This window comes from Cucumis sativus, chromosome 1 (genome assembly GCF_000004075.3).
Source record: "Cucumis sativus cultivar 9930 chromosome 1, Cucumber_9930_V3, whole genome shotgun sequence".
Classification (NCBI taxonomy): Eukaryota; Viridiplantae; Streptophyta; class Magnoliopsida; order Cucurbitales; family Cucurbitaceae; genus Cucumis; species Cucumis sativus.
Window position 1 is genome coordinate 31,144,534 of NC_026655.2, and position 11,820 is coordinate 31,156,353.

The 11,820-nt window shown below is 31.3% G+C and overlaps 1 protein-coding gene and 1 long non-coding RNA gene across 2 annotated transcripts; both read left to right on the plus strand.

The window, feature by feature from the left end:
* The first annotated feature begins 2,800 nt into the window (after positions 1–2,800).
* Positions 2,801–6,005, plus strand: LOC101214162 (7-deoxyloganetin glucosyltransferase). The gene is made up of 2 exons (XM_004142488.2): positions 2,801–3,342; positions 4,874–6,005. The coding sequence occupies exons 1-2, from the start codon at positions 2,844–2,846 to the stop codon at positions 5,800–5,802; spliced, it is 1,428 nt and encodes a 475-aa protein (XP_004142536.1). The 5' UTR covers positions 2,801–2,843; the 3' UTR covers positions 5,803–6,005.
* Positions 6,006–7,063: 1,058 nt separating this feature from the next.
* LOC116402721 lies at positions 7,064–8,356 on the plus strand. The gene is made up of 4 exons (XR_004215281.1): positions 7,064–7,540; positions 7,604–7,708; positions 7,801–8,058; positions 8,150–8,356. It is a non-coding gene; the product is annotated as an uncharacterized LOC116402721 (long non-coding RNA).
* The last annotated feature ends 3,464 nt before the right edge of the window (positions 8,357–11,820 follow it).

Sequence of the window (11,820 nt, forward strand, 5' to 3'; positions counted from 1 at the left end):
ACGCACTACTCGGTAACATTCTTTTTTTTCTTTATCTATTTATGCCAAAAACAAAATAGTTACTTAACGAAGCTTTAGTAATTTGTAAGTTTAAAAATGTTTTGATGTAATATATAAAAATAATCTATTTGTGTAATAAGTATTATAAATATTTAGAATAAGTAGATGCCCGCCTCATCAACGTCCATATGTTTTAAAGATATCAATTCTTAGTCGTCGGGTAATCTAACTTATATTTGTCAAATTAACTATAAATAGTGACATTTTGTGAGTTTTGTTAAATAACATCGATGGAATTTCAAAATAAATGGAAAATTTTGTTTTTTTTTCTTTTAGATTTTCTTGTTTTCTTAATTTATTATTATTTATAAATTCTATGTATATTTATTTTAATATTATATTTTTTCATTTCCATGTTTTGATTGACGATTGTGTCTCAATTTTATTTTAAAGGCATTTTTTTTAAAAAATAGTAGATTTTACAAAATATTTACAACATATAGTAAATTCTATCACTAACGGTTATTGATATGCTATAATAGTGATAGAAGATTATCATTGAGAGAATCCAAAATTTTGCTATAGCATTTAAATATTTTAATTTATTTTGCTATTTTAGGAACATAAAGGTGTAAGTTGAGCTAAGCTCATGTTGGCTTCAATGACTTATTTATCTTCTTTTTAATGTTCTACTCATTATTTATTTATTTTATCACTTTTTAAGATCCTAATTATTTGTTTATTCTTATGCTAGAAAAAATATTTATTCTTTCTGTCTTAATCTTAATTTTAAAATATAAATAGTACAATAATTGCAATATGAATTATAATATAATGGTTGTTGATTGGAGTAATTTAACTTCATTTGTGATTGTTTTTTCTTTTTTACTTTCTTCGATGTGTATTTTGAGTTGAATTTGATTCCAAATGATTTTGTTTTATTTTTTTACATTAATTTTTTTGTTTTATTTTGTCTCAGTTTCGTATATCAGTGTTGTGATATACTTATATTATATGTATTAGTTGGTTAATATACTTATTACGTGATTTTCATTTTTTCAAATTTTATGCAATTCATTAGAGGATTATTAAGTATATGAATGGTGTAACTCAGTGTATTATTATCAAGTATATCAACACAATATATTGTTAAAGCATATCAGTAAAGTGAATCATTATCAAGTATATGAATCAAGTTTATAAGTGTATACCAATAGAATATCAATTGTATAAGTAGGACTTCAAGCAAATCAAGTGCATTTAATCAATCAATTATATAAGTGAAAAATACTAAATGTATCTGCAGGTGTATCAAACATATATTGATAGTGTTTCAGGTGTGTATCAAAAGATATCGAGTGTATCAAAGAGTATTAGGTGCATCAAATGTATTAATCAAATGTATCGGGTGTATTAAGAAGTATCAGGTATATCAAGGGATATATTAGGTGTATCGTGTATAAGGTGTATCAGACATATATTAGTAACGATGACATTTGTGACATTTTACCTCTTGATGTGTGGGTTGAGCTTCATTTTTACCATTTTTACAAATAATAAAAGTGTGTGCTATGGACTTAATTATTATAACTTATTTTGCTATTTTTGCAAGTGCTCCTTTAAAAATTTCCTCTATTTTAAACCTATTTTCAAACATACTAAATTAGTCAAGTTTGTTGAATCGAAACGTTATGAATCATGTGCACTAATTCAAAAGGATAAAATCCTTTTCATTTTAGATTTAGTTTTCATTATATTTCTAGATTAATTTCAAAACATTACTATTTTAGGTATTTTAGGGTTAAGTCTTGAGTTAGTTTTAGTTTCTAAATTTCAAATTATTACAATTTTATACTTATAATCATTTTTTCTAATTTGATTATTAGGTTTCAACATTTTTACATTCATAACTTTAATTTTATACTAAATACTTACTTAAGATCTTTAGTGCTGATGCCTATTAAGTATCTTCAAATAGTTATAAATTAAAATTTTAAAATTAAACTTGATTAATTATAATTATTTAAATTTTAAAAATTAATTAGTAGACATTATTATTAATAAAAATTAAAAATTTAGTAAAAAACTAAGATTAAGCCGTATAAACTTTAAAGCGTAAAGAAAAAATTAAAACAGAACTAAAATGTTCTTTTGAAAAAATTGTAAACATTTTGAAAACTAGAGACCAAATTATCCAAACAGAAAACTTCAAAAGAACTAAAGCCAAACATTTTAAAACACACGTAGTCCAAATGGAAACTAGAGCAAAAACGTTAATTACCATAAAAGTATTTTCTCCTAAATGTTAAATGTAAATCTAAATTGGTTAAAAAAGAGGGAAATTGTGAAAAAAAAAGACATTTTATAGTAAATTTTGTTGGTTTTGTTTTATTTAAGTCTCAAATAAAGTTTTTGATATGATAATTCGAGATTCAGTTCCTTTTTTTAATAAATAAGTTAGATTCAAAAGTTCAACTTTCACAAAATTGACAGTACAAAATATACGAAAAGATAACCAATCAATACAAAATATTGGATTTTCTCTATCTCTTAGATAGATAGTATCTTACAACACTCAATATCTAAAACTAAAAACCGCAAAACATTGCTTTTTCTATGGATAACAAATCAATTATGAACTAACGGTAAAAAGTAAATTTAATATTTTGAAAAAAAGTAGTGTGGACAGTGGACAGTGGACAGAAACTAAGAGACAAGGTGACAAAAATTATATTATATTTTTAATTAACATATTAAAATTATAAGGAGTAAAATGTAAGTATAAATTGAATGGTATGAGAAGTTATAGATGCCATGAAATTTTGAAGAAGAAGAAGGAAAGGATGAGTAAAAGAGTGGAAGGTCATGCTGTGTGCATTCCAGTTCCAGTTCAAAGCCATGTAAACGCAATGCTAAGTGTTGCAAAGCTTCTTCACCAAAGAGGTTTTTTCATAACTTTTGTTATCACGGAATACACTCATAAACGCATTATAAGCTCTCGTGGGCCTTCTTCTCTTGACGGTTTACTTAATTTTCAGTTCAAAACCATTTGGGATTATTGTGTGGAACCAATTGATGCTCCACAGAATTTTCCTTCTCTTTGCGACTCCATTTCTAATGACTTTTTATCCCCATTTTGTGACTTGCTTTCTCAACTCAAAAATAACCATGAAATTCCTCCAGTTACTTGTATTATACCAGATGCTTTTATGTCATTCTGTATTCAAGCTGGATTGGAATTTAACATTCCAACTTCACAGTTTTGGCCTATTAGTGCTTGTAGCATCCTGGGGATTTATCACTTCGAGGAACTTGTGAAACGTGGGGCAGTTCCATTTAAAGGTATTATTCTTATTCCCAACTTTCTAAATTAACATTGCTATAGAACTTCATTCTGCTGCTAAATTCTTGTAACTTCTCCGAGGTTGGCTTCTGGTCAAATACCAAACCACATGTGCTGTGCTCTATAACTTTTCCACACTCTCTCTTTAACTTTCCCATGCTCTTCTTCTCCCACGTGTTCTCTGTTTTCTCTTCTCCTCCCACACTGACACTGCCCAACCAGTCACTACACTGTTCACTGGTACTGATACGGTACAATGTTCCCTATCCTTCTTTGGTCCAACGAATTTAGTATTGACTCAGGGGGCTCGAGTCTTCCTTAGCTTTATCGTCTTTATATCATATGTATAAAGAAAACTAATTAATGTTTATAAGTAGCTTAGTGATAACTGTGTTTGTCAGTAAATTTTTTAGATTCGCCACGGCTTCTTTCACATTTTTATATTTCTCTTCTTTTTTTGCCCCTTTCTTCTCCATTTCCTTTTCATTCTCAACCTTCCATTATTTTCTTCTTTTTTTCCCTCTCCCTTCTAAATAGACAAAACCAACTAAAATGGGTCCGTCGGCCGACAGTACTACCATCTCAAAAACGATCACCCACCAAGTGAAACTGTTATATCCGTGCTCGATGTTCGTTTGTGTTGTAAAACATCAACACCAACTAACCAATGATAGACTAAATGATAGTCTTTCTTGATAAATTACTTTTAATAGGGGTGACATTTTTATTCTTCATAGAATTTAAAATTTTGTTATAGTTTGTAAATATTTTAATCTATTTTACTATTTTTAAAAATGTCTCATATAATAATTTTATGTGTGTTATAATCTAAATTGTGTAGATTTGTTTTAGGAAAATTTTTAAAAATAGTAGATTTTACAAAATATTTACAACCTATTGTAAATTATATCATTGATAGTCATTGATATGTTATAGTGGTAATAGACTATTAGAGATAGAATCTAAAATTTTGCTATGACTTATAAATATTTTAATTTATTTTGCTATTTTTAAAAATACTCATTTATTTTATGAGATGCTTAATTAGAGGGTATAATGTATTGTATAATTCTTTAGAACAAGAAAGAAAAATATTAATTTATACCAGTAAACTTTAAGATTTTATCCGTTTAAATCTCAAACTAAAATTTATATTAATTTAAACATTAAAGATTCATAGATGTATCACTCTCACCTATGCTTTATTTAGATGAACACACCGTGAAACTTGTAATTTTATATTTAGATTTATGTTTGAACTTATACTCTTTAGAACAAAAACTAATTAAAATTATTATTTAGAGCTTTTTATTGAAACATAACATAACTAATTAAACTAAGGTTCCATTTGGATAGGAATGTAGAATATGTTTACTAAGTGGAGTTACGTACAAATAATTAATTAAGATGGGTATATAAATACATTATATAGCAAGTTCTAACCAATAATAATAATCAATTAATTAAAATTGAAACACATGTACATTTGATTTCTTTCTCTAATTTATTTATTGCTTCCACGTCTGGCAGATGAGAGTTATTTCAGCAATGGGTATATGGAAACTACAATAGATTGGATTCCAGGGATGAAAAATGTGAAAATGAAGGATTTACCAAGTTTCATAAGGACAACTGATCCAAATGATACCCTTCTCAATTTCTGTATCCAACAATTAAAGTGGGCTCCAAAAGCTTCCTGTATCGTATTAAACACTTTTGAGGCATTGGACCATGATGTCTTGGAAGCACTTTCCCATCTATTTCCTCCAATTTACACTATTGGTCCAATTCACTTATTTTCAAAACAAATCAAGGACAAAACCCAAGAGATGATAGCCACAAACCATTGGGAAGAGCAACAAGAATGCATTAGCTGGCTTGATTCTCAGCAACCCGACACTGTGATATACATCAATTTTGGTAGCTTAGCAATACTGACACTTGATCAACTCACTGAGCTTGCTTGGGGGATTGCAAATAGTGAACAACCCTTTTTATGGATCTTAAGACCTGATGTTCTGGAAGGTAAGTCACCAAAATTACCTCATAATTTTGTTGAGGAAACAAAGGGAAGAGGAATGATAGGGAGTTGGTGTTCCCAAGTTGAGGTTCTCAACCATCCATCTATAAAAGGATTTTTGACACATAGTGGATGGAATTCAACTATTGAAAGCATAAGTGCTGGAGTGCCGATGATATCATGGCCTTTCTTTGGGGACCAACAAACGACATGTCATTATTGTTGTGTGCATTGGGGGATTGCACTGGAAATACAAAACAATGTCAAAAGAGATGAGGTTGAGAGTTGTATAAAAGAGCTAATTGAAGGAAATAATGGAAAAGAAATGAAAGCAAAAGTGATGGAGTTGAGAAGAAAAGCTGAGGAATCCTACACACCTGGTGGCTCTTCATACCTCAACTTTGATCGATTAATAACTCAACTTCTACTACAAAATTAAACCCATGTTATTGTTTGTGACGTAAATCAGTTTGTCAAGTCTATCCTCTGCTAAATGTTTTCTTTAACATTTATTATTATTGTTGTTAGAAGTAAATCTAAAGCTTTCTTTAGATCGTTGCATGTAGTAATTATCCAAGATAGGGTTTTAAATTTGAACAATTAGGTTGTTAAACGTTTTCAATCATATTTTGTTATAAGTAATATTAAGGCAATAATCAACGTCTAGCAATAAACAGAAAACAACAGCAACAATAAAATAGCACGATTTGAACGGAAAAAATGGTTAACTTAGTTTGGCCAATTCGACTCTCAAAACCTTAGGGTAAAGAGTGTAGGTAAACTAGTAATTACACTTATAATTACATAATGATTGATTACACATGTACATTTATCAATCAAAGGGTATGCATGTTTGATGTTTCTCATATTTAAATATTCAATTTTGCAATACGTTTTAAAATTTAAGGGTGAAAATTGAGCTGTTTGTTTTAATTTAAAAATAAATGGGTACTATGAATAATGAAAATTAGTGAAAGTTGTGAGAAGATGATGTGAAGATTGGAATAATGACCATAGAGATAGAAAACCTGAGAGGAGAGATTTGTGGAGAAAATATTTCTCTATTTTTTTGTATTCCAACGATTGAGAATAAGGAATATTTATACAATGAAAAACCCTAAATTGAGGGAATAAAAAGAATAAAATAATTACAGTGTAAACCAATATGAATGATAAATGTGTAGATGAATGATTTGGTTGAGGAAATATTCCTCCACCAATTCTTAACAATTTGAATGTTCTAAAATACTAGGACAAGGCTATGCAGATTTGATCACTTGTTCTGATTTGGAAATTGTAGATGATCTATGTGTACTGCTTGTGTGGCTTTCTTCTCCAATATTCCCCCTTCAAACAAGAGTGTAATTCAATTACACCAAGTTTGGACCTTAAACACTGAAAATGAGAGTGAGTGAGGGGATTACGTCCATTGAAGGTATATACCGAACTTCAAGAGCACCATGAAAGTTCACCATGAAGAACTTGGTTACTAATAAAATAAAATGTACATCAATTTCAATGTGCTTGATTCTGGCATGAAATACAAGATTGGTTGCATGGATTATAAGTTAATTCATTTATTTTGCATGTTTATTGATATATAGATTGACACACGAAGATCATACTTATCGATCGAGTTGGACGAGGTGCAAGTTGAGCTGGTTGACCTTTTGGTTCGTTCATGTGATTTCTGACTTTTTTGTCATTTAGAAGTAGTAAAACACATATTCTCATTTGTGAAATTTGATCTCTTGTGTGCTCTTGGGTGTCCTTTGTTTATCTAACACATCAAGAAAACATACAAGGAAACTTGCACGACCATAAGCTAATAGGTTAGAACAATGCAAATAAGATAGGAAAATTCCTTTGGATATGTGCTACGTAGTTGATCTCTAGGTAAAGTCCTTTTCTCAACTAAACTATAGGTTACTTTATGATGTGAATTGCCTTTAGTTTTTTTTCAAAGTATTATGTGTTGTATTTAAAGTTCTTGCATTTAGAACGGTTACTTTATGATGTGAATTACCTTTAGTTCTTTTAAAAGATATACAGTACGTCTTTGTAGATCCATCACTCACCTCTGCCGGACACTCGCAAGAATCTTGAGTTCGAAACTTATGCAGTAGATTGATGGTCTCAAAGATTAATGAAATAGTTCTTGCTTCTTTTAATCCTGGGTAAGTCAAGTTATTTTATTACTTGCATTGCAAAAAACTAGTACTAATATTTTGTATAATTAGGGGTCATTGGGCACTGCTGGCCACAAATGCGTATGATGATACAGTATTTTACCTCGACTCACTAAGGACAACATCGAAGTCAACTATAAGATACGTCACTGACACGTAAGTTAATCTAGTATTTCATTTAGTGTTGATTCTTATATGCATGTACACAATATTTAAACTATTTGTTCAATCTTATCTTGTCAAAACAGAGCAATAGCGATATTTCAGTCACAAAAGAACATTAAAAAAAGTAGAAAACAAACTTTATGGCGAACAGTAAAGGCAAGTATCAACTTTTAAAGTCATTATATTTTTGTAGACTACTAGCAATTAGGATTACTTTGTTATTCAAATTTGTTGCTTTTATATAGTGTCCACTACAAGTCGGGAGTACTGAGTGTGGATACTATGTGATGAGGTATTTGAGAGAAATTGTGACTAGGGGAAGCATTGTCATATCCGATGCGGTATGTTATATATCAAACTATTGGTTTTGTGAGTTAATTGGTTTATTTGTATAGTCAGTTAATTCATTTAATTTATTTTGCATGTTTATAGATTGATACACGAAGATCATACTCACAGGCAGAACTAGACGAGGTGCGAGTTGAGTTAGCTGACTTTTTGGGTTCTTACATATGATTATGACCAATATTTTGTGATTCTGAAGTAGGAAATTTTTTGTTGTGCCGCTTCTTTATGACCTTAAACTTTATGTATAGAAAATCTTATAATGCAACAAAAGAGAACAACTTCTTTTATTAACTTTACCTTTAGCATACAACATAATTACATATTCTCATGATACAAAATTTTAACAACTTAGACTAAATGTCTTGCATGCTTCCTCGCCTAACATCCACATCGTCCCTTTTTACCTACCTTCCCGCCTTGTCACCTAGGGAGGAAAAACTTAAACGTAAGTCAAAAGACTTAATGAGGTTTTAAGAGAAACCCTTTGGAAACACATATTATAACAAATCACGTAAACACATCACATATCATAAACATACATTACTCTTACATCTCTTTCGCCAAGAACATAAACCATTCCCCACTCCAAGGCTCATTGTCTTCTGTTTAAACTACTGTGATGGTTTTGTCGTCAACAACATCCAAAAATTTATTGGTTCATTCCTTGTTGCACAAGCTATCTAAAACAATGCACTCTGTTATACATGGGTTCACTTCACTTCACCATGCATGCCTTTTTCTACATGGTTGCCTTTAACCTTATGTGCACATAAAAGTTAGCTCATTGATAAGAAAAGACTAATGATTTGAACACAATTCCACATTTGTCTTAAACAATATAAAACTTTCTTTAAACATAAAATTTTCATTTATATAACATGATTACAAAACAACATGAAGTTTTAAAAGAAAGTTGTAAGGTACAAAACACATTTCAAAGTCACTCACTAAAACTTGGTTTATCCCTTCTTGCAGAACGCCTAGCTTCAATTCTTCTTCTTCTCGCCTAGAAGCAACCCAGCAGAGTAACACTTCACTTCACAAATTTTCAGAGTAGAACTCTTAACATACTATTGTCTTCCTCTATTTATACTAATCCTTAAGCTGGACTAATCATTGAAAGCTTCTAAAATATTCTACTTAAAGGATTACACGTGTAAGCTTAATATTCCACTTAGTCTTACTTAACTTCCAGCTTAACACATAACCCTTGTCAAGTCAGATTAGACATCTCCTTGCATGGTTTCATTTCGCGTAAAAATTTAAAAATGCCTAATAGTCCTTTATCTCGCTTCATCCTAACATAGACTTCAAAACATGAGCTTCTTCTAAAAATGTCTATTCATTACTTAGTCAAAATTTGACAATTCTATTTCAAACACGAGTCTTACAATTCTATTGGAACAAGGGATGTTTATGGGCCATAAACTCTCTGAACCCTTCAAACCACCATTCTACAATTATCATGACTACATGAAGGCATGGTATAATGTTTTATTGCTTCAGTTTTACAACCACTCATGGTTTATGACATTTTGTAAGGAAGCTTAAAAGATGCACTTTCCTAATTGTTTTCTAAATTGATGGTGGTACTTTGGCCTCTCTGAGGAAATCTTTTCGATGGAAGTTTAACACTCTTACCACCTATTCCAACAAAGTAACTATTCATGTCCTCTTAGAATTTTCAGTTAGGAACCTCAGGCAACTTCAAAGTATTGAGTTAAAGCTCTCTACATCAAATGATGGAAAAAAAATTGATTACTTCCATATAGAAATTGATAAGATGAAAGATTGTGATTTAAGGCCAATATTCATCTCCAAAACATGACAAGACAAGAGGATGAAAGTTTTCTTCTAGCCAAGAACTCAATCATCTCTTCATTGGTTGGAGCTGGTACACTAAGTCGATTTTAACTTTGTATGTATGGCAGGAGGTCTAACATATGAAACTCCAAGTTTCTAAGACCTTTGGAATTTGTTAAGTTTTGGTAAAGGTAAGAGAAAATAAGATTAATAAGGAAAAAGAAGAGAAAAAATCTTGGAAAGGTGAAGTATTGAGGTTTGGGTTTTAAGCCAAGAAGGGAAATGTTAGAAAATGGCTAAGTGTCAAAAGAAAGGAATGCTAGGCATTTAGTGGTTGTTGGGCGGCCAAAATAGTAAGAACCTCCAAGGATGATACATTGAGCGACAAAGTGATGGAGAATGTATAGTCAAGGAAAGATCAAATAACCTCTAAGGAAAATGGAAGTTAGGCATTTTGATCGTGGGTAGGCGGCCTTGGCTTGGTAGGCTTAGTTGTGGAGAACCTCTAAAGGCATATCTTAAGCAGCCAAATGGGTTAAACTAACCTCTAAAATAAATTTTAGATGACATTGGTTAAGTGGAATGTATGGTCGAGAATAAGGCAAGCTAACCTCTAAGGGATTCAAACTAGGCGGCCACATATTATTAAAAAAAACCTCTAAGGTTAGGTGAGGAGACAAAGTTGGGTGGCCACGTAAGGAGAAATAACCTATAAAGAGAGGTCATGGGCATTTAAGGATGCTAGGCGAGATGATTGATTAAGAGGTCAGCAAGACTTGTTGCTATGCAAGGAATTTTGTACTAGGAAAAATGACACACTAAGAGTTTAATGGGCGTGGAAAGTAAGCGGTCAAAAGTTAGGCGAGGAAGGCTTGCACGAGAGGAAGTAGTCATAAAGGTTAGCAAGGCGTTTAAGTAAGCAACATGGTTAATTAGGGCTAATTAGTTTGCTGGATATCTAAGTGTCTTAAGCATGTTTCATGTATTTTGTGGCCAAGAAGAAGGTGGATTAAGAAGTAGGAGGTGGGTTAAGGAAATTAAGAGGCAAATTAAGAAAGCTGGAGGTGTTAATTCAGTTTCATGCGAAGCAAGATTCAATATAAATAGCCAACTTCAAACAAAGATTTCTCGTAATCCACACGTGTCATTTGCTTTATTTTACTTTCAAAAGTTTATTGAATCTAGTTTCTAGACTAGAGTTTCTGGACAAATTTAAGGCGAGAAGGATTAAGTTTAAGTTGAAGAAAGGGTGAAAGCTTAATTTTTGGAGCATTATGAGCAATGTGCACTTTCAAGAAGTCACAAAACACATCTATTGAAATTTGGAACTGAAATTTTGAGGTTAGAAATTTAAGACATTTTCAAGTTACGTTGTAGAGGAAAATTTTCCCAAGAGTTATGGATTTTAGTTATGGTTTTTCAAAAGTGAAGTTAAGTTTTTGAACGAAAGTCTGTTTTTGGGCATTGACCGAGTATCAAGCATATTTGGACTTGTGTTTTGAGTTTATGGAGGTTATTTTGCCTAATTTAAGGCACCCGACATGGCCATGGCACAGCTGAGCAGCAAAGATGCGCTCAGGCTACATGCATGCCCATGCGCGTAGAGGTTAGCACGTGTAGGGCAATGCGCCGAAAGACACAACACGCACAGCAAGGACGCACGACCCACCTCATTGTGAGGTTAGCACACAACAAGGCCTACCCAAGCTATGCACACGCACAAAGCTCTGCCACTAAGCGCCAACATGCCATTTTGGATCATTTTTTCGACTATTTTGCTATTTTTTAGTTTTTGACCAAGTTTTTTTTTATATTTTCCTTGATTAAGAGATTAATGAGAACTTAAATATGGATTTTTCAGGTCAAGGAGAATTTAGAGGAAATTCTGATTCAATGATCAAATCAAGGATAATGAATGATAAAATGATTTTCATGATGTTTTATTAAGTATG